Source organism: Rhinatrema bivittatum, chromosome 6, assembly GCF_901001135.1.
Source record: "Rhinatrema bivittatum chromosome 6, aRhiBiv1.1, whole genome shotgun sequence".
NCBI lineage: Eukaryota > Metazoa > Chordata > Amphibia > Gymnophiona > Rhinatrematidae > Rhinatrema > Rhinatrema bivittatum.
This window is the reverse complement of record NC_042620.1, coordinates 218,250,222-218,276,651: the sequence shown is the minus strand read 5'-3', so window position 1 is coordinate 218,276,651 and position 26,430 is coordinate 218,250,222. Positions and strand designations below refer to the sequence as shown.

At 42.9% G+C, this 26,430-nt stretch overlaps 1 protein-coding gene across 6 annotated transcripts in view; it reads left to right on the top strand.

The window, feature by feature from the left end:
- RPS6KA6 (ribosomal protein S6 kinase A6) overlaps positions 1-26,430 on the top strand; it is a 353,752-nt gene that overhangs the window by 80,385 nt on the left and 246,937 nt on the right. For all 6 annotated transcript variants that reach the window (XM_029606558.1, XM_029606562.1, XM_029606561.1 and 3 more), the window contains one exon: positions 12,262-12,318. In XM_029606558.1, the coding sequence (XP_029462418.1) occupies positions 12,277-12,318 (42 nt within the window). In that variant the 5' untranslated portion in view covers positions 12,262-12,276. The remainder of the gene's footprint in view (positions 1-12,261; positions 12,319-26,430) is intronic.

The following is a 26,430-nucleotide window of genomic DNA, read 5'->3' as shown; positions in this document are numbered from 1 at the left end:
TATTTATTTAAAAAATGTGTATATCGTCATTTGCAAAAAACATCACAACGGTCCACATCATAGAATCATAAAAAACAATAAATTATGGTGGTTAAAATACAATAACCTATTCAATATAAAAATAAAATAATAAAAGGACAGATAAAAGAAAAACATAATAATCGTTTTTTCATTCTAGCTACTTCTTTCCTCTAAATGGTCTGCGTAGGCCTGTTCGAAGAGCCATGTCTTCAATGTTTTCTTGAAAGCTTTAAACTCTGATTCCAAATGTAATTCAGCGGGCATTGTGTTCCAAATACAGGGACCAGCAATAGAGATGGACCTATCTCGTACTAGTATGAGGTGGGCTGAATTTACTGACGGGATTTGCAATAGTCCTTTATTAGCTGATCTTAATGATCTTTGTGGGGTGTGAAGCCGAATTAAAAAATTCAGCCAATCTGTTTTTTGACCATGTATAGCTTTATGTAAGATGCAGCACGCCTTATAATGTATTCTCTGTGAAATCGGTAACCAATGTAAATTAATCAGAACAGGAGTAATATGATCCCGTTTTTTACAATTTGTTAGCACTCTCGCCGCAGATTTTTGGAGCACCTGTAAAGGGCGCAAGGTGGTTTGTGGAAGACCCAGAAGAAGAGAGTTACAATAGTCAGTGATGAGAAAATTAAGGCTTGCAACACTAATCGAAAATCATTGATATCCAATAGTGGCTTCAATTTTCTCAGGACCAACAATTTATAATAACCTTCCCTTAGTTTTATAGAGAGATGTTTTTTGAAATTCAAATGACAATCCATGGTTATCCCCAGATCTTTAACTGAATCGAGAGCATTAGTTTAATATTATTTGGTAAAGCAAGAGTATTATTAGTATTAATCATATTACTTTTTGGTTTTCTATCAAGGAGAATGATTTCAGTTTTTTCCATGTTTAAAGCTAATTTCATGTGACATAATAGTTGATTAATGGCAGCAAGATAAATGGTTATTCATTTGAAAGTTTGTTCAATTGTATCTGATACAGGGATCAGAAGCTGAATGCTATCAGCATAAATATAAAAATTCAGTACACCTCCTATTAGGAAAACAGAACAAGCCAAGCTGCTATAGATCCCTACCAAGAAACTACAAGCTCGCAGAACAGACAGACCCTCATCAAATACAGAATAAAGTGACCATAAAGCTAATGTTTTTGTGTTTTACTGCATACAGAGTTTGGCTTCTTGCTGTTTCCAATTCAGTTTGTCTCCACATTTCTATTTATACATTCCATGAGAAATATAAAATAATTCTAAAACTAGAATATAATAAATGTTTCAAAACTAATAAATGGAACATCCAATCATTAAAAATTTTCAAAATTATTAAAAATTTTCCAAACACCAATAAAATATTTCTAACAGCAGACACATCACATAATAATTAAAATGGCAGTCAATCAAGAAAGATAAACTTAAAAAGCTACCTTTACTTACCCTCTCCAGTAACTCTCCTTCTCCTTTCTTTTGTAGGCCAATAGTACTTACCAGAAACAGCAAGGGCTGCTGAAGCTCTGTCCTTATGCTCTTCTTCCTTAGGGCCCATGACTAGTCCATCTCACAGAGACACACACACAAACACACACCTGACCAATCTCTCTCTCACAAACACCAGTCACGTCCCTGACCAATCTCTCTCTCTCTCTCTCTCTCTCTCTCTCTCTCTCAAACACCAGTCACGTCCCTGACCAATCTCTCTTTCTCTCTCTCTCTCACAAACACCAGTCACGTCCCTGACCAATCTCTCTTTCTCGCTTTCTCACAAACACCAGTCACGTCCCTGACCAATCTCTCTCTCTCTCTCTCTCTCTCTCTCTCTCACAAACACCAGTCATGTCCCTGACCAATTTTTCTCTCTCACACACACCAGTGACTTTCCTGAGCAGTCTCTTGCTCTCACACATTTCTCTTAATTACACACACATTAACACATTCTCTTACACACATACTGACTCACTCACCCCCACCCACAGCACACATAGCAGCTAAGGTAGCTCTCTACTTCCTCTTCTACAAAGAGCAGATTGGCTGTACTCTCTGGATCTCCAAGACGCATACACTCACATCACAATTATTCCATCTCATCACAAATCCTTGCGATTCCTGGTTGGCCCTCGCCACTTCCAGTACCGTGTACTACTATTTGGCCTAGCGTCCGCTGCACAAGTCTTTACCAAGTGCCTCATGGTGGTCGCAGCCTTCCTCAGGAGTCAGGGTGTCCATGTCTACCCTTATCTCGACAATTGGTTAATAAGGCTCCGACTCAACAAGCTGCATTGGCGTCCTTGCATCTCACTCTCCATACCCTGATCTCCCTAGGGTTTCTAATCAACTATCCCAAATCCAAGATAGTTCCATCTCAAACCCTATCCTTTATAGGGGCCGACCTAAACACTATACAGGCGAAAGCCTTCCTCCCTCAGAATCGGGCTTTCACCCTGGCCTCTCTGGCACATCTTTTGCAGACTCTGGTATCTTCAACTGCTCGTCACTTCCTCACACTGCTGGGTCACATGGCATCCATGGTGCATGTCACTCCGATGGCCCGCCTAGCCATGATAGTAATGCAGTGGACCTTAAAATCCCAGTGGGTTCAAGCTTGTCAGCCAATGTCCAGCATTATTTACGTTACCACACAGTTACGCCTGTCGCTCGCCTGGTGGATACAACACTCCAATCTACTTTAAGGCCTTCCATTTCAGGCTCCAGATCCTCAAATTACCTTGATGACAGATGCCTCCACCTAGGCTGGGGTGCTCATGTCAGTAACCTCCAGTCCCAGGGAACCTGGTCTCCAGAGGAAGCAAATACCAGATAAATCTCCTGGAGCTTCGGGCAATCAGATATGCCCTCAAGGTTTTTCAGGATTGCCTTTTGAACAAAATCATCCTGATTCAAACCGACAATCAGGTGGCAATGTGGTACATCAACAAGCAAGGGGGAACAGGCTCCTACCTCCTGTGTCAGGAAGCTGCACAGATATGGGCATGGGCCCTTTCCCACTCCATGTACCTCACAGCCACCTACTTGCCTGATGTGGGCAATGTGTTGGCGGACAAGTTGAGTCGCATGTTTCATCTGCATGAGTGGTCTCTCAACCCCGTGGTAGCGGACATAATATTCCAACATTGGGGTTACCCTCACATAGACCACTTTGCATCAGTCCACAACTGCAAAGTAGAAAACCTCTGCTCTTTAACTCGCAGCCACCACTCACAACCGAGGGACGCTTTTACCTTATCATAGGCCAGCGGTCTTCTGTACGCGTACCCTCCACTTCCACTCATATCAAAGACTCTCGTGAAGTTACGGAGGGACAAGGGTGTCATGATTCTTATAGCCCCTCACTGGCCACGCCAGGTGTGGTTCCCAATCCTCCAGGATGTCTCAGTGCGCCGGCACATTCCTCTGGGGAAGGATCCATTTCTGATAACTCAGAACGACAGGTGCCTTCGCCACCCCAACTTCCAGGCCCTATCTCTGACCGCCTGGATGTTGAAAGGTTGATAATCCAACCTCTTAACCTTTCAGAGTCGGTGTCCCGAGTCCTGGTAGCTTCATGAAAGCCTTCTACGAGAAGGTCTTATTGTTCTAAATGGAAGAGGTTTACGGTCTGGTGTAGTTCCATGTCCATAGACCACTTCACCTGTTCTACGGCAAAGTTTCTGGACTATCTCTGGCACCTGTCGGAGTCGGGCCTGAAAAACTTCCTCCATCAGGGTGCATGTCAGCACAGTAGCTGCATTTCATAAGGGCATGGGGGGATGTCTCTATTTCAACACAACCCTTAGTAACACGCTTCATGAGAGGCTTGCTCCACTTAAAACCTCCACTGCACCCTCCGGCCCCTGTTGGGACCTTAAAGTAGTTTTGGAGTGGCTCATGAAACCTCCGTTTGAGCCTCTCCACTCTTGTGATCTCCGTTATCTCACCTGGAAAGTAGTTTTTCTTCTCAATATTACATCCGCTCGCAGAGTTAGTGAATTGCAGGCTTTAGTTACCTTACCCGCCTTACACTAAAATTCTGCATGACAGGGTAGTGCTCTGCACTCACACCAAGTTTTATCAAAGGTGGTATCGGAATTTCATATTAATCAATCCATCATCCTACCTACCTTTTTTCCCAGGCCCTATTTAAACCCAGGAGAACAGGCTCTGCATTCCCTGGACTGCAAACGTGCCCTAGCCTTCTATCTAGACCACACGTCGGCCCACAGGAAATCCACTCAATTGTGTTTCTTTTGACACCATCAAATTAGGAAATCCTGTGGGAAAGCAGACCCTCTCCTCCTGGTTAGTGGACTGTACCTCTTTTTGCTACCAGCAAGCAGGCATTCCGCTGCAAGACCGTGTGAACGCACACTCTATCAGGGCCATGGCGGCATCAGTAGCGCATCTCCGGTCGGTGCAATTTTCTGATATTTGTAAGGCTGCTACCTGGAGTTCTCTCCATACCTTCGCAGCCCATTATTGCTTAGATAAGGCTGGCAGGCAAGATTCCATCTTCGGCCAGTCGGTTCTTCGCAACTTGTTTTCAGTTTAACTTTCCAACATCCTTCCACCGACCCGTTCAGGATGCCCTCCTCACCAAATTCCATCCCTGTTGTTGTGCCTGTTGCCCGTCTTTGGGTGCATTTGGTGTATTGCTCGGGCATCCTCAGCTCGCTACTCACCCATATTTGAGGACTACCATCCTGCTTGTCCTGTGAGAAAGCAGAGTTGCTTACCTGTAACAGGTGTTCTCACAGGACAGCAGGATGTTAGTCCTCACAAAACCCGCCCGCCACCCCGCGGAGTTTGGTTCGCTTACGTTTTATTTTATTTTTCGCATGTACTTTTTACTATAAGACGAGACTGAAGGGGGCCTCCTGCTGGATGCAGGGTCAGTGCATTGCTGGGCATGCCCAGTAGGTGCCAGTCAAAGTTCTAGAAACTTTGACAAAAGTGTTCCGTGATTGGGCTCCATCCTGTGATGTCACCCATATGTGAGGACTAACATTCTGCTGTCCTGTGAGAACACGGGTTACAGGTAAGCAACTCTGCTCTCTGACATAGCTGTGTTTTGCACCAAGGCTGTGTCAGAGGGAGCAGTGAGTACTGATATCAAGTAAAGACAAAGAGCATTTCCCGCTTGGCATTCATTTCTTAAAATTAAAATACATATTTGCTGGCTCCCGCTTGCGCTTAGATTTCCGATTCGCCTCGTGCAAAGAGAATTTGCCGACAGACCAACTGAAAGCAAATTGCATTGTATCTTAAGCTGCCTCGTCCTTGAGATTCCACAGTCTCCTATGCTAGTTCCTACAGCATTAAGCTACTTTTGTACTGAAATGATATTAATTTCTGACCCCCTGTGGTCCCCCTTTGGAAGCTTCCTCTTTAATGCTGCCTCCAGTCAAGAAATCATATACAGCTCTCACAGGGCTGAGCTACTGTGGTGGCCTGGGAAATGCTCTTTGTCTTTACTTGATATGAAGACTTGTTGTTCCCCCTGACGTAGCCTTGGTGCAAAACACAGCTGTGTCGGAGTGTTTGTATCTTTTCAGAAGAAGAGTATATTGTTCAAACAAGGGTCCTTTCCTGTTGGCCTTTAAACAAATAAAGCAATAGATATATGTATTGAACAGTTTTTAGTGTAGTAGCCATACATTATTTTGGGATTCAAAAGTAATATTATTAAACAGCAATTCATTGTTGCTATATTTAGATGTTTTTTTTTGAGCTGCTAAATAGTACTTTGAGAGCCAAAAAGTCTGATTTACAGGATAACCAAAATATGCAAAATTGCTTGTTTCATGATTGCAAATATATCTAAATATTTGTAGTCTTCAAAGGTGGAGTTGCACAACTTGTTTGTATACTTTTTTTTTTTTTTTAAGAAAAGGTAGCTGTAAACACACTAAAATAATGAGTTTGGTTTCTGTCTAGTTTTCATATTTTTCTGCTTACATAATCTCTCAGAATTGAAGTATTCTCTTCTCCTACTCCCTCCAAACTGCACACGGACGTACGAGTACTTTGGAGAGTAGTGCATGGCTCCTGTTATAGGGGAAAATTGGTTGAAATTATATATTGGAATAATATTTGGTACATTTTTGTTTTTATTCCAAAGTGTGTGTGTGACATTACCCATGAGAGGCAGCTGTAACAGTGGTCGTAAAGACCTTTATATAGTAAATGTTGCAGTGCTGGAGCCCTTCTATGTACAACATGGGGAAATGCCATAAAATAGCATTTGCACTTAGAAAGTAACCATGCTGTTAGTTACATGCAAAAAAATCTGAGTGGATAATTATTCCAGCCATGGAAACATCTCATAAAACAATTTTAGAACTCGTGGCATTTGTGGAATAATCTTATAGGCTGATAGTTTACAGTAAATACACTTCCAGAAGTTTTGAAATTATTTTTCATCTGTTAATCATTTATTAACAGCATAAACATACATTCAGACTGTGCATTTCTGAACATTTATTGCAGAGCTGAAAGCACTTGTACATGGTCTCTCACAACCTCACTTTATAACATAAATGCAGTCTGTTTTTTTATTTCTTTAAATAGTTTTTGCTGATAACTTTTTATTGGAATAACTTAATATGTTTGTGGCTCTTGAAAGCTAGTCATAAATGTATTGTTAGCCCTCTAAAAAAGGTATCATTTATAGCTTGTCTGTTGGCCTCACTTAAGTACATAGTAATTAATGTCTGCCAAATTATATCTGAGGTTCAATTTGAAGAACTAGTGGAGAGTCAGCTTTCACATACTTAATGACATTACAAAGTTACTGTACTATGCTTGGTGTGGCAAACAGAGGAGATGATGGCAGATAAAAACCAATTGACCTATTCAGTCTCCTAAATTATTCTGGCCCCACACTGCTAAGGATATAATCCAGCTGTAGATTCCTTAACCGCTTATAGAATATTGCTCATTATCCTCTTGGTTCTTTACCATCCTGGGTAGATGAGTATTCAAGTTCCCATACTTAATTCAATGTCCACAACCCCCTACCACCATATGTTTTTAACTCCAAATTTTATAGTAATCTCAACGCTTACCAAAACAAGTAAAGACAGCCAGATATCTGGCTGCCTAGGTCTTGTGGCCTTGCTGGACAAAACCTGGCTACCACCAACCTGCCAGCATTGATCTGGCTGAAAAATGTCATCAAGCAAGATTCACGGAATTTGAACTGCCGTTCTCTGATTTGGCAAGGTGGTGACTGCCAGCACAATAAAGGCTTAGTGAGGCTTTTATAAACAAAAAATAAAGATTTTAATTAAAAGCTAATTAAACTTTCAGAATATTCTGCTAGTGCAATAATGCTACAGAGGAGGGTGTAACTGTACTTCCTGGGAGGCTGAAATTACTTGGCTGTGGCTCATGCTTATAGTGTTGGGATGTTTGTATAGAATACCTCCCACCCTTGCTTTCATAAATATATCAATCAGATTCTGAGTAACCACAAGAGGAAAACTTGATAGGTTTATTATATAGTCAGTATTTTTCACTCTTTTCATTGTATTTTACATATGATTTATAGGATATAAGAAATGATTATAGAAATATAAATATATACTTTAAAAAATCGATTTGTTATTGGTTAAAATCTTACAGTAGCCATTGTTAATGCAGCATTACACACAGTTAGAGGGATCAATAGCATAACTGTTATAACTGGCAGATTTCATAAGCATTTAAATACTGAGTAGTTGAACTCAAGATTTCAGTATAGTTTAGCATTCAGTAACATGATATTGAATACATTAGTTACAGTATATAACTTATTTTCTGTATCTGTTGTTTGGCAGGTAATCGTTGTGTGCACCATTTATATATTGTAGATTAACATACTAAAGTAGATGCTACCAGGCCATCAAATGCCTGCTGATACTGACCCAGTTAGTCGTCCCCCCGTCAGTAGTGTTCCCTATATTGAAGATTTCTACAAAAAGTAGTTTATTCTTAATATTCCTCCTTTGGCCTGGATCAGCCTGTGGCATACCTGGATGGGCACCACCTCCCTCTGAAACAGGTATATGACATCCTTGATGCAGAGAGGAGGTTACCCACATGAGTGTTTTTGTGAATATTCTGTAACGTATTGATTAGTGGCTTCTGTATTTCTTTGGGTTGCCTTCAGTAAGTCGTGTATGAAAGGGTACTTCCAGAGCCAGTGCTTGATTGTCTCTTCTGTTATATATCCTCTTAGGCAGTGCCTGTACCTGTAGAGGACCCCTCTGTTGCATGAATGCTCTTGAGGGCAAGCTGTCTTGTAAAGCCATTAGTGCAATATCTTTGTGCTGGTTTGTCAGTCTCCACACTAGGTGGTTTCTGGTAGGATAGTGACAAATTCTGTAATTTTCTTTGTGCATTTTGGCTTGTAAATGGTTCTTGGGATCCATGAGGCAGGCATGATGTAATTCAGGCTCCTTCACAAAAAGATCCTTTTTTATTTTATTTTTTTTTTTAAGTACAGAGGGGATTTTTTTTTTGTTAGGCTGGGATAAACTCACTACTGTAGCTTCCTACAGGCTGGGACACAAGGTATCCACATGGTCTTTTTGAATTGCTTCTCTGAGAAATCATAAGAGAATTGGCTACAAAATCTAGTGGTGAGGTCATGGGCTCCTTGAACATAATTGCTTGTTTCATATGATTTGTGTTTGGAGTTCCAAATGAAGAAGACTGCCCTAGTGATGCCTCTGGACACTACTGCCAAAGGAAAATATGCCTGATCCTTACAGTAGCATAGGAAGAGTCTCTTGTTCTGAGCGCACAAACCTCTCCGTCAGTGGTCAGTCATTTCAGTCTCCACAGTTCCAGCTTCAGGTTTACTTGCACAAGTCTCTCATCTCAGCACTTTCAGATTTTTTTCCCTTGAACCATATATCTAGAGCAGTGATGGCAAACTCCAGTCCTCGAGTGCTACAAACAGGCCAGGTTTTCTCTCATGCATGTTCATTGTGGAAATCCTGAAAACCTGGCCTGTTTGTAGCACTCGGACTGCAGATTGCCATCCCTAATCTAGGATCTTGGTCAGGCCTGTCTTGGTGGAGAAGGTGAGTGAGTCAAACTCTGATTTCTGAAAAATATGGTTGCTGACTCCTGTAGTTGGACACTTGATTCTGAAAATGCATGATGTATTGGCTGATGCTAGTTCATAAACATGTGTGTTGTAGCATTAGTACAGCACAGAACTTGTTTACCAAGAATCCCCGCTCACTGGTAATTTCTAGCCTGTGTTTAAAACTTCTGTTTTAAATGGAAAATGTTTTCTAGAGAAACTACCAGTGGGGGTATTAATTAGGTGATATCTGTTTTAATTAATGATATAGGGAAATGGTTCTTTTTTTTTTTTTTTTAATGAAGTGCTTGGATGAGGCAAGGGGACTTGAACAAGTTCTATATTGTGCTATTGCTACGAAAGACATCTGTTAGCCTGCTTGCATTTTCTGCCATATCATGCTCCTTTACTCTAATTAGCTGCTTTTGAAGTGCCACCAAATTAATAATCAAGAATGTGATAGCTAGGAGGGTCTGGAAGGGCTACTGTCTAATTTTTCTCTTCCAGTTAATTCAGCTGTACATTCTGCATGCTTGTGCATTTTCCCTGGGAAATCAAAAGACAGAGTATACTGATGCCATACTGTACATGCAAAACCAGCAAGCTGTTGAATGTAATGGTGCAGTAGATGCGATTTAAACTTAAATATACCACTAAATCAAATCGACCCAGTGGTTTCCAGAGTGTCTGGGCCAGTTAATAGGTCTTAGAAGGCTTTCATGTGACCTGATTATGCCACATTGTTCACTCAAAGTTCTCAAGTTTAAAAAAAACATGGAAGGGCAGGACATAAATTCTTAAGAATTGTAAAGATTGATAATGGCAGTATCAAGCCTGTGAAAATTCTAGGGTATTAAAGGCTTTCTATACATATATTTTTAAATCTTCCATTGCCAAATTCCTAGATTTATTTACTTATTTTATTTTGTGTTTTTGGCACTCTTATAAGCAGCAGAGGGAATTTGGAAAATATATTAAGATGCTTCAGGTGGAGTCCAGTTATTACTGTTACTGTTCAGAGTAGTTAAATCACAAGCAGATTGTGATAAATTGCAGGAAGACCTTGTGAGACTGGAAAATTGGGCATCCAAATGGCAGATGACATTTAATGTGGATAAGTGCAAGGTGATGCATATAGGGAAAAATAACCCATGCTATAATTACAGTGTTGGGTTCCATATTAGGTGCTACAACCCAAGAAAGAGATCTAGGCGTCATAGTGGATAACACATTGAAATTGTCGGTTCAGTCGGCTGCGGCAGTCAAAAAAGCAAACAGAATGTTGGGAATTATTAGAAAGGGAATGGTGAATAAAACTGAAAATGTCATAATGCCTCTGTATCGTTCCATGGTGATACTGCACCTTGAATACTGTGTACAATTCTGGTCGCCGCATCTCAAAAAAGATATAGTTGCGATGGAGAAGGTACAGAGAAGGGCAACCAAAATGATAAGGGGAATGGAACAGCTCCCCTATGAAGAAAGACTAAAGAGGTTAGGACTTTTCAGCTTGGAGAAGAGACGGCTGAGGGGGGATATGGTAGAGATGTTTAAAATTATGAGAGGTCTAGAACGGGTAGATGTGAATCGGTTATTTACTCTTTCAGATAATAGAAAGACTAGGGGGCACTCCATGAAGTTAGCATGGGGCACATTTAAAACTAATTGGAGAAAATTATTTTTCACTCAACGCACAATTAAACTCTGGAATTTGTTGCCAGAGGATGTGGTTAGTGCAGTTAGTATAGCTGTGTTTAAAAAAGGATTGGATAAGTTCTTGGAGGAGAAGTCCATTACCTGCTATTAAGTTCACTTAGAGAATAGCCACTGCCATTAGCAATGGTAACATGGAATAGACTTAGTTTTTGGGTACTTGCCAGGTTCTTATGGCCTGGATTGGCCACTGTTGAAAACAGGATGCTGGGCTTGATGGATCCTTGGTCTGACCCAGTATGGCATTTTCTTATGTTCTTATGTTCTTACCTAATATCTCAGCCATTTATCAGTATCACTAACCAGCCTTTTTCAAATCAATGAAAAACTAGTTTTCTTGAATAGATTAACAATGTGCAGCATCTGATTGAGCAATATTTGAGTCTTAATTTACTTCAGTTTTTAGGATATCTGTTAACGAGATTATAGAATTTAACTTTTTCAGTGGTTCAGTTTTTATATTGTTGAGCACAAATGTAAATAAAAATTGTTTTCTCCTGAATAGGTCTTAAACTCATTTTCAGTTATGATTTCAAACCTTTTATAGACCATTTTATTTTAAAAGTGGTTAATGAATCTGCTGGTTGACTAGCATACAGCTCTGTTGAAAATATGCTAGACTTCTTTCATGTTTGAAGGTTCAGCCTTAATCTGAAAAAATGATGTATTTAAATGTTCTGAAATCTAAGTAACTTTAACTGAAACCAGTGTATCCTCCACACAATACATTTCTTTTGATGTTTTAGGGCGGTTAGCTTTGTTCCAACAGGGGGTGTGTGCACCATGGTAGGGTGTAGTTATTTTAATTGCTGCTTATTCTTAAAACAGCTTAGTAATCAGTGTAGCAAATTCTAATTTAATTTGGCGGCCTCACCCTGTTTTTTGCCAAGTTATTTCTGTTTCATTTAATTAATGCTCTTTTCATGGTAGACAGCCCCATCCCAAAAATATGCCTGTGTATCCTGCTCCTTTTTTCAGTATGAATAGCCAAAAGCACTATAGAGTGCTACCGTAGCTACTTTCTGAGAAGAGGAGAATGGAGACAATTTATTATTCTGTAGTAGAAACTATTTTTGGTTGTAAATCAGTGAATTGTGTTTTTATATTCTCTCTGGGATTGTTCAAAATTTAGAAGGGAAAGAAAAAAAGTTTTTATCACTAAGAATTTTATAAAGAATGATTTTTGATTCATTCAAACATGAGATGCAGATATTCTAATTTATCTAATGTCTGTTAGGAGCTTGTATGAACATGTAATATATTACTGTATAACAAAATAAAACATTTTTAATGTTATGTTTCTGAATCTTTTATTTTAATAAATCTAACTACACACTTATCATAGTAATGTATAGTTCTATTGTGGGTTCATTGTTTTCATAATATGCTGTTTTTATATATTTTTGTTCTATAATGCTAACACTTACTTTTAATTTTGTAGCTGAATGATCTTAAAATGGTTGATGAGCCTATGGAAGAAGGGGAGTCGTATTCTTATGTAAGTGTTTTTTATTAATTTATATAGGATAAATGTTTAAGTATTTATTTAAATTAATTGAAATCCTCAGCTAAGATCTAACTCATTAGTGCTATAAAGCCTTCAAGGCACAGGGGTCCTTCTCGATAAAATTCTAAAATCCTGCAACCACTAATAGGGAGTTGCTTCACGTTTTTGGGAGGAGGTGCAGGTCCCACTCCAGAGAATCCTGCTGCTGCCCAAACACTATCCCTCTGCTGACTGCCCTAGAATGCTGCCTCTGCAAGCTTTTTCAAAACTCAGATCAATGGTGTTGACCTCATGTATCAGAGCAGACCTGTGAGTTTTCAAAAATTCTTGTGGTGCTGACGAGTGTAATGCAGTTGGCAAAGGGAGCGTATAGGGAAGATTTTCTTTTTAGAGTACAAGGAACTTTTCTTTCATTTTTCAAGATTCAGTAATTTCTTTATTAAGATTTTTAATCAATTAAACATAATTGATTAGGAATTATGCCAATATGTAGCAGCTGCTTTTGGTGATGAGCTTTTATAGTTTCTAAATTACATCAGATCAAGGAATTGCAAACTTTACATATTTGTTAATTCATAAATCCCACCAGATTACTTAGAATCAATTCTCTGAACTTTTCAACATTATTAGGCGTTAACGTCTGTCCTTGTAGGACAAGCAAAATGGTAGTCCTCACTCATGAGTGACATAATCGGATGGAGCCAGCATGGAAAACTTATGTCAAAGTTTCTAGAACTTTGACTGGCACACTGAGCATGCTCAGCAAGCCACTATCCATATGCCCATGTGGGGACCTTCTTCAGTCTTTCTTTTTTTTTTTCCCCCCCCCCCCCCCATGAAGCTGTCTCTCAGTTGTGGAGTTCATGCTTTTTTTTTTTTCTTTTTGTCTCAGAAAGCTTTTCCGGTTGATTCGACTTTCTCCTATGACAAGCAGGATGGTAGTCCTCACAGATGGGTGTCATCATCAGATGCAGCCCGGCATGGAAAACTTTTGACAAAGTTTCTAGAAACTTTGACTAGCACACTGAGTATGCTCAGCATGCCATTATCCGTGCGTCCATGTGGGGTCCCCCTTCAGACTCTTTTTTTTTTTTTTTCCCCCGTGGTGTTAGTTGCCTCGTGGTTTTGGAGCTCTGCCAGACTAAGGTTTTTTCATTCAGAAATTGTTTTCCAGCATCTGGTCCCCCTTCTATGTTTGGCGCCCCTCGACGGCCTGGGGGCCTTGCACGACGTTCGTGGGTGCCGTCTGTGTAATCAGATGACTCCCAAAGAGTGTTGGGCACACCTCAATAAGATGAAGAAACATTTCAAGGCTCCGAAGTCTGCTCCTTCTACTCCTGCGTTGGTCCCATCGATGCTGAGTGGTCATGGGGAGCCTCTTGACAAGCTTCCCCTGGCTGTTCCTCTTGCCAATACCTCCAAGGATCAAGGGGATGGTGATAGACCTCCCGGACATTGGGATCTTCTGCTTCCTCGGCACCTCAGAAAGACTGGGCTGAGCACCGAAGGAGATCCCGCAAACATCGCCACCGGCCGCCATCGAAGTGACGCTGGGCACCGTGCCATCTTGGAAACCCGAGGAAGAACCGGTGATGCCTTGTGCCCTTCCATCAGTCCTGGCCACTCCGGACTTTCAGAAGGAGTTGGACCGCAGGGCACAGTCTGCGGTGCTTAAGGCTCTCCAGAACGTTGAACTGCTGGTGCCATCGGCCCCATACCGGTGCCTGAGCCTCCACCCTTGATGCTAGCACCCTAGCTGGAGCATCTGGATGTCCTTCTAGGTGCCCTTTCGACGCAGCCGGTGTCTGAGGGGCCTTCATTTCCCAGCGGTCACCGATGCCCTCCACCGGAGTGATCCCAATTCTTGAGTCCTCCGAGGAGGAAGATACGGCCGATACCATGTTTCCCAGACCACAGTTCTCCGAGCCCTTGCCAGGTCCTTCCGGCCTTCCATGATCTCCGGTCCTCTCGATGCCAGGGGAATCGTCTATTCCCACGGTGCCCTTGAGGCCTCCAAAGCCTTCGGAGCCTAGGGCTGATGCCTCTCATAGACTTCGCCCATGGCACCCTGGTCCCAGTGAGGAGGAAGGGCCTTACGACCCTTGGGATGATGACTCCATGGAGTCGTCCTCTGATTATTCAGACGACCCCTTCTTGGAGCCCTCTCCTCCGGAGGAATGGCACCGGTTGCCCCCCCAAGGACTTGTCTTTTTGTGGGGTTTGTCAGGGCCATGGCTGAAGCCATTCCCTTTCAGCTGCTTATGGAGGAGGATGCACAGCATAAGATGCTGGAAGTACTCCAGTTCGTCTACGCTCCCAAGGAAATCATGGCAGTTCCTATCCACGATATTTTCAAGGACCTCCTCTGCATGTGGGAACACCCCATTTCTATCTCCTCCGTCAGTAGAATGGCCGATGCCACCTACTTGGTGCAGCAGGGTTTGAGAAGTGTCATCTCCCCCACCAGTCTGTGGTCATGGAGTCCGCTTTGAAAGAGGCCCAGTGCTCCAGTACCCATGCCTCTGCCCCTCCGGGACGTGAGTACAGGGAGCTCGATGCCCTGGACAGGAAAGTCTTCCAAGATGCCATGCTGGTGGCCTGCACCGTCTACCAGCTTTATATGACCCAATAAAACCGCAACCTCTGGAAACTGGTCCAGGACTTCACAGAGGGCCTACCTCAACAACAGCAGGAGGCCCTCTCGGCCATTGCCCTGCTGGGTCCTTTAAGTGGGAAAGCATTTAGTGCGTTTCACCTACGATGTTTGAGACTGGCCCACATAGCGGCGGTGGGCATTGGCATGAGGAGAATGGCATGGCTTAGGGTTTCTGACCTCTGGCTGGAGGTCCAAGATAAGTTAGCCAATACCCCCTGCACAGGTGAAAACTTCTTTAGGGATAAGTTCTGGGATGCAGTAACGCAATTGAAGGACCATCATGATACCCTTCAACAGCTGTCCACTAGTGCCTCTGAAGGCCCGTCCTTGGCCAGGAAATCATCCAGGCCGGGCTCCCCGAAGCCCTTTTACCCTCAGAGGAAATATTTTCCTCTGCCCTCCCGGGCTTGTACACCACGCACTGGTTCCAGGGGCTATCCTTGCCAACAGCGAGTGCCTAGACTCCAGCCGGTGCCCCAGTAAGCCCCAGCCAGAAGCTTTTGACTGGCGGCAAGGGAGCAGAATTCAGTTGACCCGTACCCCTGACATCAGATCCCAACTTGGAGGCAGACTCATGAGCTTCACCCATCGCTGGGAAGAGATCATGTTGGACCACTGGGTATCTTCCGTCAGGGGTACCGTCTAAATTTCAGCCAGCTCCCAGAGACCTCTCCACCATGACCATCATGGGATTCTTCCGCTCAACTGGTCATTCTTCAGACAGAACTCTCTGCCCTCCTTGAAGTGGGCACAGTAGAACCGGTCCCTTGCAGTCAGCAGGGCCAAGAGTTCTATTCGAGGCATTTCCTCATTACAAAGAGGAATGGCAGCTTGCGCCCCATTCTCGACCTTCAGGCGTTGAACAAGTTTCTCTTAAGAGAAAAGTTCACGATGGTCTCTCTGGGCATGCTGATCCCACTTCTCAGAGGAGGAGACTGTATTTGCTCCCTCGATCTCAAAGAGGCTTATGCACACATTGCAATTGTCCCCAGCCACCAGAAGTACCTCCACTTCATGATGGGGAAAACACATAACCAGTACAAATTGCTGCCCTTTGGGCAGATATCAGCCCCTGCATTTTTACCAAATGCCTGGTGGTGGTGGTCGCCTACCTCAGGCATCGCTCGGTGCACGTGTTCCCCTACCCGTGTGACTGGTTGAAGAGCGACTCCCGCTCCAGAGGCTTGCATGCTCTGGCCCTGATGGTGCAGATGCTGCAGACTATGGGGTTTGTTATAAATGTCCCCAAGTCTCATCTCTGCCAGTCTTCTCAGCTGGAGTTTTAGGCCCCAGGCTGGACACTGCACAGGCGAAAGCTTTTTTGCCCAGAAACCGGGCGATCGCCCTTGCCTCACTGGCTACCCTTGTCCAGAACAGCCAGAGGGTACCAGCCCACCTTCTTCTCCGCCTGCTGGGCCATTGGCGGCCTCCTTCCATGTGATCCCTCTGGCTCGCCTCTGCAAGAGGGCCCAATGGACTCTACAGTCCCAGTGGAGACAGGTCTCCCAGGATCTTGAGGCTCCTGTTGCAATTATGGACCCTCTAAGAGTGTCTCTATCCTGGTGGGAAGATCTTTCCAACCTGGAAAAAGGACTTCCCTTCCAAGCCTCTCCGCCTCGGGTGATTTTCACCACCAATGCTTTATCTCAAGGCTGGGGAGCCCATGTGAACTGTATCCACATGCAAGGTCTCTGGACTGCCCCCGAAGCCCACTGTCAGATAAACTTCCTGAAGCTAGAGGTGGCTGCATGCATTCAAGGACTGCCTTTCCCACAAGACTGTTCTGATACAAACAGACAACACAGTAGCCATGTGGTACATCAACAAACAGGGAGGTATGGGCTCGTATCTCCTTTGTCAAGAAGCCACACAGATTTGGGACTGGGCCCTAACACACTCAATATTTCTCCGGGCCACTTATCTGGCAGGCATTCACAACGTAGTGGCGGATCGCCTCAGTCTTCACTTCCAACCTCACGAGTGGTCTCTAGATCCAGAAGTGGCGACCAAGGTCTTTCAACTTTGGGGCCATCCAACAGTAGACCTCTTTGCATTACAACTGAATTACAAAGTGGACAACTTTTGCTCCCTGTACAAGCAGAAAAACCGCTTACCCAGGGACGCCTTTGCTCGCCACTGCAATTCAGGCCTTCTATATGCGTATCCCCCGATACCGCTAATAACCAAAACTCTAGTGAAGCTACAACAGGACAAAGGGTCCATGATACTCATAGCACCGTATTGGCCTTGACAAGTATGGTTTCCCATACTTCTAGACCTCTCGATCAGAGACCCAATTCGCTTGGGCACAGCACCCACTCTCATAACTCAGGATCAGGGCAGGTTGTGTCAACCCAACCTTCAATCCCTATCCCTCACAGCATGGATGTTGAAAGCTTGATTCTACAACCTCTCAATCTTTCAACTAATGTCTCTCAAGTGCTTGTAGCTTCACGTAAACCCTCCACACGAAAGAACTATTGTGCTAAATGGAAAAGGTTTACCACGTGGTGCACACAAAACAGTGTTGATCCTTTTTCCTGCACTACATCATCTTTATTAGACTATCTATGGCATATCTCAGACTCTGGTCTACAGACCTCATCTGTAAGAGTACATTTAAGTGCAATCTCAGCTTATCACAATACGTTCGGAGATGCACCAGTATCAGTGCAGCCCCTCGTTAGTAGGTTTATGAGAGGTCTAATTCAACTTAAACCCCCACATCGACCACCGGTCACAGAATGGGACCTTAATGTTGTCTTACCAAGGCTCATGCGTTCTCCTTTTGAACCCATGGATTCCTGTGATGTTAAATTTCTCACTTGGAAGACTATTTTCTTAATAGCAATCACATCTGCTAGAAGGGTTAGCGAGTTACAAGCACTTGTCACATACTCACCCTATACAAAATTCCTACATGATTGAGTGGTACTCCGTACACACCCAAAATTTCTCCCCAAAGTAGTTACAGAATTCCACTTGAATCAATCCATCATCTTGCCTACTTTCTTCCCAAAACCGCACTCTCAAGGAGAGAGGGCTTTACACACTTTGGATTGTAAACGTGCGCTTGCGTACTACTTAGATCGCACTACGGCCCATAGGAAATCCACCCAGCTCTTTGTTTCTTTTGATAAAAACAAACCTGGAAAAGCGGTGGGCAAGCAAACTCTATCTAATTGGCTTGTAGATTGTATACAATTTTGTTATGAAAAATCAGGCCTTCCTCTCCAGGGGCGAGTAAAGGCTCACTCAGTAAGCGCAATGTCAACCTCAGTAGCACACTATTGTTCAGTGCCAATAACTGACATATAAAAAGCCGCAACATGGAGTTCTCTTCACACCTTTGCGGCTCACTACTGTCTCGACAAGGAAGGACGACAAGATTCAGCTTATGGACAATCTGTCTTAAAGAACTTGTTTCCGACATAATCCAACTCCTTCCACATCCAACCTTTCGTGATTTCAGGCTGCCTCGTTTTGCCCAACAGTACACCAGTTGTTGTGCTTGTTGCACAAGTTGTACACTGTTGGTCCAGTACAAAAGATGACTCCACCTGTAGCTTGCTAATCACCCATATGTGAGGACTAGCATCCTGCTTGTCCTGGGATAAAGCAAAATTGCTTACCTTGTAATAGGTGTTATCCCAGGACAGCAGGATGTAGTCCTCACGAAACCCACCCGCCACCCCGCGAAGTTGGGTCAGATACGTTTTATTTTATTTTTGGCTAACGCTCATTGCTACAAATGAGACTGAAGGGAGACACCTGTGGCTCGAGGGATCATGGCATGCTGGGCATGCTCAGTAGGCTCAGGATGCCAGTCAAAAGTTTCTAGAAACTTTGACAGAAAGCTTTCCGGAATAGGGCTCCGTCAGTGACGTCACCCATATGTGAGGACTACATCCTGCTGTCCTGGGAAAACACCTATTACAAGGTAAGCAATTTTGCTTTATTTGATGACCCCAAAAACTGTTTACCTCTGGCCTTGCCTGAAACAGTTTATGATCTTGTTTTTCTATAATGTCTGTATTTTCCAAGCTTTCCAAGGTATAGTGAAAAATTCAGTTTTTGTTGCTGTGCTTTCCATCTTAGTTTGGTTTAGAGAAAATGGCTTTTGGCCTAACTGAGATTTATGGCCTTTTGCGCCTACAAATGGCCGGCATGTGCTAGTCAGAATGTCATTGTCATTATGTGCCATATTATGGTACATTGGTACATGTGCAAGGTGTGACTAGCGGTTTTTTTTTTTTTTTTTTTGAGTAATATCAACATAGGAATGGAAAAGACTAAAGAATTGTACATTCATACATATCTATATCTATATACACCATACTTTGACTTTTTTATATAAATAGTGCAGAGATATGCTAAATGACATGATTTGTTAAAATGTAGTTTGATATGTTGAAGGGAAGGATATCTGTCCTATGGTGGAAGCTTCCAGTAATTAGGTCTGTCACTTAGCTATTTACTCCCAGATATATATACCATAGGATATTTAATCTATTAATAGCATATATACTACATAGTATATTATAAAACAAAAACAAATCTTCACTGGGCGAATTGCACCAGGAATGAAACAGCAAATTCATATTCTGTTCAGTTTCAGTTCTTATTTCATTTTAATATTTTGCCATGAAGATTTTTTTTCCTTATGGCATTCTCAGAATACAGTAAATTATTTACAGCCTAAATATGGTGTTCTGTATTATGTAATGGTGGAGGAATAATCTTCTGGCAAATGTTTGATATATTTATGCATTAAAATTTACTTTCTCAACGAGTCAGCTTAATACATAGCTTCTTTCAATAATAAAAATGCTTGTGTTTTTTGTTTTTTTTCAACATGCTGCAAATGTGAGGTTAGTTTTCTGCCCCACTAATCTTAAAGCTGTTGGCTTCCTGTGAATGGGCTCCTTCTTGTATCGCAGGAATATGAATTTCAGTCCCTTTCTCCAGTTAAAGCAGAAATTTTACATTTGTGGTTTCTAAAAGAATGAAAGGTTGCAGGCTAGTATTAGAATTGAAAATTTGAATCTTTTTTGTATGGTAACACCAAAATCAACAAGTTTAGCTCTGTAGCTTATGATTTGTGGCTCAACAGATCTCATAAAGGCATATCTTTTTGCAGTCACTATAACTGGAGACTTATTTGATGGGAAAGTTATCAAGTTTGACTGTAGTTGGACAACTGAGCCATATCCATTCAAGCAGCTCTAGTGTTGGTACTGGGAGATTGTCAGGTTTTTCAGTGTTTATATGAATGATCATACTAGAGCAGCGAACCTTAATTATTCAATAATTTGAGTATTCAAGGACCATATTCAAAAGTTGACTTCTGTCAGAAAAAAAGAAAAATCATGTGTCATGGAAATGGTTATAGACATGTTGTAATTTTGTAATCCTATGGCAATCTTGAGGTATTCGGGCAGGGATGGCCAACTCTGGTCCTCAGATCCACAAACAGGCCAGGTTTTCAGGATATCCACAGTGAATATGCATGAGATAGATTTGCATGCCCTGCTGCCACTGTATGCAAATCTATTTCATGCATACTCATTGTGGATGCCCTGAAAACCTGGCCATTTGTGCCTTTTGAGGACTGAAATTGGCCACTTCTGTATTAGGGTTTTTGGCATTGTTTATTGAATTAGATTAATGGATACAGTTTCATGTGTATCCTCTAGTCTACAACTCTTTTGAGCTGTTAGAATTCGTTATTTAGCTCAGTGGCAGTGCTGTGTGCTGCTATATGGAAGGATCTGGGGTCAGCTCCTGGTTTAGGTCATCCATTCTCCAGGTCAGCCAGTGCTTGGAGTGCCGCTGAGGCAGCATTCACAGCCTCTATGGAGGAAGGAGTCAGTCATCCAGTAATGGTGACAATTAATGGCTGGATATAGGGCTCATGATTCCAAAGTTCCAGCAAGGCCTGTGGTACATGGCCCTGGCCAAGGATGGTCGCTCAAATGATTGGACTAACAACAAGTTGGGATAGGTTTATAAAATAAGGGAAAAGAAATTCCAGGGTAGGTGAGAATAAAGGTTCATTGTGCCAGATCCATCCCCAGTTCTGATTAAGCTGGAAAAATGTGTTCCAAAATGTGAGAAAATTATTTGTCTTCAATGTGTCATAAAACCTCTAGGAGAATCTAAGTGATAACTATTATGGACTGTAGATATATTTATAATAGGTACCAGTTAGGATATAGGAGCCACATGAAGTACGTTAAGGAAGGGGGTCTAAATTCATTGTTCTCTAATAAAAAGCATTTTTCTATACTCTAAATCAGTGGTTCTCAACAGCTGTGTCAGGACACACTAGTGTGTTGTGAAGTCCCGGGAGGTGGGTCGCAGAGCCAGAAGAAAAATGATCTTTCCTTATCAGTCTGGGCAGGAGTTGGATGACTTCTCTCTTATTGGGTATGGCAGGAAGCTGCTCCTCCTTCCTTCTTTTTCTGGCCCAGTGGGAGGTGGTTCCCTCCTCTTTCACCCAGATCAGAGCATGATATCACCAACTCCTGTTCATATGGGCCCAGCAGGACACCAACTATCTTCTTGAGCCTGGCCTGGTCTGGTAGTGAGGCTGCTGATGCTCTATTCACCCCATGCTCTATTCACCCCCCAAAAAAAAAAAAATTAAAAGCTTGGCTGTTTCAGCAGGCCTTCACCTAAACTCAACGCCTCGGCTACTGTCAATAGATTTACCTCTGCTTCCTAAGTGCCCTTTCCCAACTTGTTTCAGTTGTTCACCCATTATTTATTCTTCCCTTCTCCAGATCTTATCTCTTATTCTTTAATCACTTGTCTAATTACTTCTCTCCCCCTTGAACCCCTTGCTAATTATTTGCAATGTAAATATGCTATTCTTACTTATATAAGCTGTATATATATATTTATTATCTTCCTGGTTTAAATGCTGAACCAAAGTTAGCATTTGATGTTACTTTTTTATTTTGTTTATCTGTTTATCAATATTTATTTTGTTTATCTCTGTTCTATGTTCTATGTAAAGGATCTGCCCTTTCTGCGGCCATCCATTCTGTTCCATGTAAACCGATACGATGTGTAAACGGCTATTGGTATATAAAAATGTTAAATTAAATTAAATGTGGCCTGGATATGAAAGCAGGAGCATAAGGGAGAAAGGTGCTTGCTCTGTAGATCCTCTGCTGCTGCCTCCTCATGATCCTGTCGTCAGTGCTTCCTACCCTCATATGCTGCTGATAAAGAGGGAAGGAGACGCTGGTTTGGACTGAAGTCTTTTCTGCTGGCTGGGAACTAGGAGGAGGGGGAAATGTACTGGGCAGGAAGGCGTGGGAAGATAGGGAGTCAGGAGTCTGCTGGATATGAAGGAGTTGGGGAAAGGAGACTGGGGTTGCTGGGTAGGAAGAGATAGAGGAGGGAGGAGTTGGGAGCTGCTGGGTAGGGAAGAGAGGTGGAAGTGGAGAGAGATGTGGGCTGCTGAGTTGAGGGAGAGGGGTAGAGGATGCTGAGCAGGAAGGGGTAGGAAAAAAGTGGTCAGAGGTATTCTGGGTAGGGAAGGGTAGAAAAGATTGAACGGGGAGAGAGGGAGCATGGGGGAAGAGGATGCAGGGGTGGGGATGTTGGAAATGGACAGAGCGATGAGCATGTAAAGGGATGATTGAGTAGTTGGGAGAAGTGAGAGGTGATGGGGGCATGGAGGGCAGTTACTGGGTACAAGGGCCATACTATGTCAGTTTTGAGAATATGCATTTCTTCTCTCTTTGAACTTTGCTTAGTGAAGGAGGAAATATATTTTTGTTTCTAGTCTCGGTTTTGCACTGCATGCAGAAGGTGGTCTTGAGGTTTCCACATTTGTAATTTGTCAACTTTTATTCTAGATTTGGTGAAGGCAGGGCTGTATGTGTTCTGTGTGTATGTGACTGAGATGAGGCACTTTACTAGAAGTTTGTATCAGCCTTATTTGTTCTATTTTTTCAATATTATATTGTACTGGTGGTGAACTGATGCCTTTTCATGGGTAGGGCTATTGCTGTTTCATTTCTTGGAGTTAGTGCTGCTGTGGTGTGGCAGGTTTGATAGACATGTACAGAGAGGGGTTTATTTGTTTCTGTTTTTTTTCCAGGTTCTGTATTTTACCAAGCACCTGGTAGTAGAGGGAGTTTGTCATCTGTTATTGAGATATCAGAATATCTTTTTTTTTGTATGGTGAGTTAGTTCTGCTCTGCACCCATTGTTAGGAAGCAGGGGACTCCTGTGGATGCAGAGCATATGCTTTTAAGTCCCATGATTGTCATGTGTTCAGTGTGTCACACATGTGAGCATCATCTCTCAGGTGTGTCCTGATAGAAAAAAGGTTGAGAACCACTGCTCTAAATAGTCCAAAGCAGCATTAAAGATAAACAGCCATCTTATGGTCAGACAGCATGGTGATAGTGACCCATTTTAAAATCAAGAAATATGAAAAGAAACAAGAATGGTTCATTGTCTCTTGGCACAACAATATCTTGTCTATATTCCATATGGCAGGTTGAGTAGAAAATAGATTCCGTCGTCAAGAAGCTTTTCAGGAAATATGTTTTTGTTGGGGTCCTTTTGTGTAGATCTGCTTGCATCCAATGCTAAGAAAAGGAATTTTAAAAATTTCATCAGTAACAAAGTAATGTCCTTCACTGACATTTGAGTTCTGCTATCTGTGCCTTGACCCAGAACATGTCCAAGCAAATTTCTATGCCTGTGGACAGATGTCCCCATATTCCCAACATTTCAGAATGAATTGAATTGAGAAGCTGTATAAATCTCTTCAGAGTTGCAGCAAGCCCTCTTCCTGCAGTACAGCGTCCTCTGCCTTGCCAGGAAAAGAGTTGAGAAGGACCTCCTCTAAGACTGAAGCCATGGGGTAGAGTACTGTCAGCTGTCCGCATTGAAGAAGCGACATCAGTCCTTAAAGCCATTGAAGAAACGCATACTCTAAGCACGGTGAATCGGCACCATTGAAATGGCCATTATCTGTGCTATCTGCACTCAGTGCATCACCGCCCCTGACACATGAAGCAGAGAAGTGTTCTGCCTGTGCATAGATGCACTTGACTCCCTAAGCATCCAGGAGCTCGACGCATGATACACAGAAGCTTGCTGTACCAGTGGTCCGCACATCATTGACACATCTTTAATCCTCTATGCACAGGCTGAACGGTTGTGACTTGTCTTCCGATACATGACCTCATGATGCACAGCACAAGAGCACATAGTCCAGTTGTAATGTGATTGATGCTTCAGTCAGGTCAACATCTTCCTTCTGCATAGACTTCTTTATTTACTAAACAGCTGTTGAAGCAATCAAAGCCCTGTTCTTCCAAAATGTCGAAGCTTTGCTGGAATGGAATGCTGTTGATGCATGCCACTCTCCATCTGAACCATCAGGATTCTCCACTAACAATTTTATGCAGCCCATCCTAGATCTGCGGTGGAGAGGGTTATGTTACCTCTGCCTCCTTCAAGAACTAGAACCTTCTCTCCAACAAGGATGCTATTGGAGAACCTTCACTTGGAAGACAAGATCAAGTGTGCTCCAAAGTTCTGCTTGCTTCCAATAAACCTCTAATTCAAATGCAAGATCCAATGCTGGTCTCTAAAGAGGATGTACCACCTCCCACATCAGGTCAAAGGACACATCAGCCAGTTGGACCAGATTGTGGCTTTGGTGAGAAATTTCTTTGCATCTCTGACTAGAGAGACAGAGGGAATGATCCATCTTCTCCACTCCATTACTGCAACACTTCTTCAGACCGGAGTCCCAGTCTCGCCTATTGACCTGAACACATCATCAGAACCCATAATTCTGGGTTCTTCATCATCGTACTCTCTAGTGTTGCGAACTGTCAATATTGTTTCTGGACAGTACAGAATTTAAAGGCAGTGTATGTAAGCCAGATGGAGGGCTGAAATATCCAGAAATTGTCCGGATTTTCAGAGCCACCCATAGCGTCCCTGTGGCCAATATGACCTCTGCCATAGGCGCTATAATGTGGGGCCTCAGCAAGTGTAAAAGCAGCATGGCCCACTGGCCACACTGTTTTTCCAGTCATAGGTGTTGGAATGGAGGGGGTGCCAACAACAGGAGAAGCCTCATTGGTGGCAGTGAGACAGTGCATGATTTTCTTAATGCTCTCAACCCCGCGGTGCTTCCTCCTCGGTTGTTAGCATCTGATGTCATTGTAGAAGCAGCCCATGCTGCAAGGCCATGATCCTTCCATTCTTCTGGAGCAAGGAGGGTGAGTGAGGGAATTGCAGCAGCACCATGGGGGTGAGTAGCATTAAGAAAATCCTGCGCAGTCCCACTGCCACCAGTGAGGCTGCACAATAGAAAGAGTCCAGGAGGGGCTGTGGTATCTTCTCCTTCCCGCTCACGGTGCAGTAGAAAGAAGCCTGGGGGGGGGGGGGGCATATTGACATTGCCTCCCTCCCACCCCTGGTGCAATAGAAAGAAGCTAGGCAGGGCCATTGTGTTGTCCTTCCCTCTTGCCTGTGGCACAATATATAAAGGCTTGGGAGGTGCAGGGCATCGGTATCTCCCCACCCATCTGCAGTGCAACAGAAAGAGGCTTACTCAAGATAGATAAGTGAGAGAGCCTGTGTCTGTGTGAGGGAGAGAAAGGCAGTGAGTGTGAGAGAGCCTGTGTTTGTGAGGGAGATAGTGTCAGTGAATATGAGACTGTGTGTGTGAGAGAGAGAGAGAGGGGCGAAGAGAGGCAGTACCCAGTGAGTACGAGAGAGCCTGCATATTTGTATGTAAGGGGGAGAGAGCAAATGAGTGTGAGAGAGCCTGCGTGTGTATGTGTGTGAAGAGGGGGAGAGAGCATGTGTGTCTGTGTAAAGAAGTGAGGGAGGACTAGTGAGGGTGAGAGCTTGTGTGTATGTGAGAGAGCAAACCTATGTGTGTGTCAAAAAGAGGGGGAGAGAGGCAGTGAGTGTGAGAACTCGTGTGTGTGTGTGTGTGTGTGTGTGTGTGTGCGCGCGTGCGTGTGAGAGAGCCTGTTTGTGTGTGAGAGAAAATGAATATGTATTAGGGAGTTTGTGTATATGAGTCAGAGAGAGGATAAAGTGTGCACCTTCACTCTCCCCCCACTAATCCATGACAATTTCAGGGTGACTGGAAATCCAAAGTTCCCAGGTATGGTGAGTGGGGGATATATTTTTGTCCCTTTGTTTTAATTATTGGACTTTATTTGATGTATCTGCTGTTTTTGAAATATTTTCTTGGTGTTTGGTAAATTTTTAAAAATTTTAATGAGTTAATTATAGGATGTTATTCTATTCATCAAATGTTTAGAAATATTTTTATTAGTATGGTTTCACTTATTTATATTTCTTGGTTTTATTCTTTAATATTTCATGAGGAATGATCCTGTTTTTCCATTCTTGCATTATATGCAAGTTGGTTTCTTGCAGTTTTC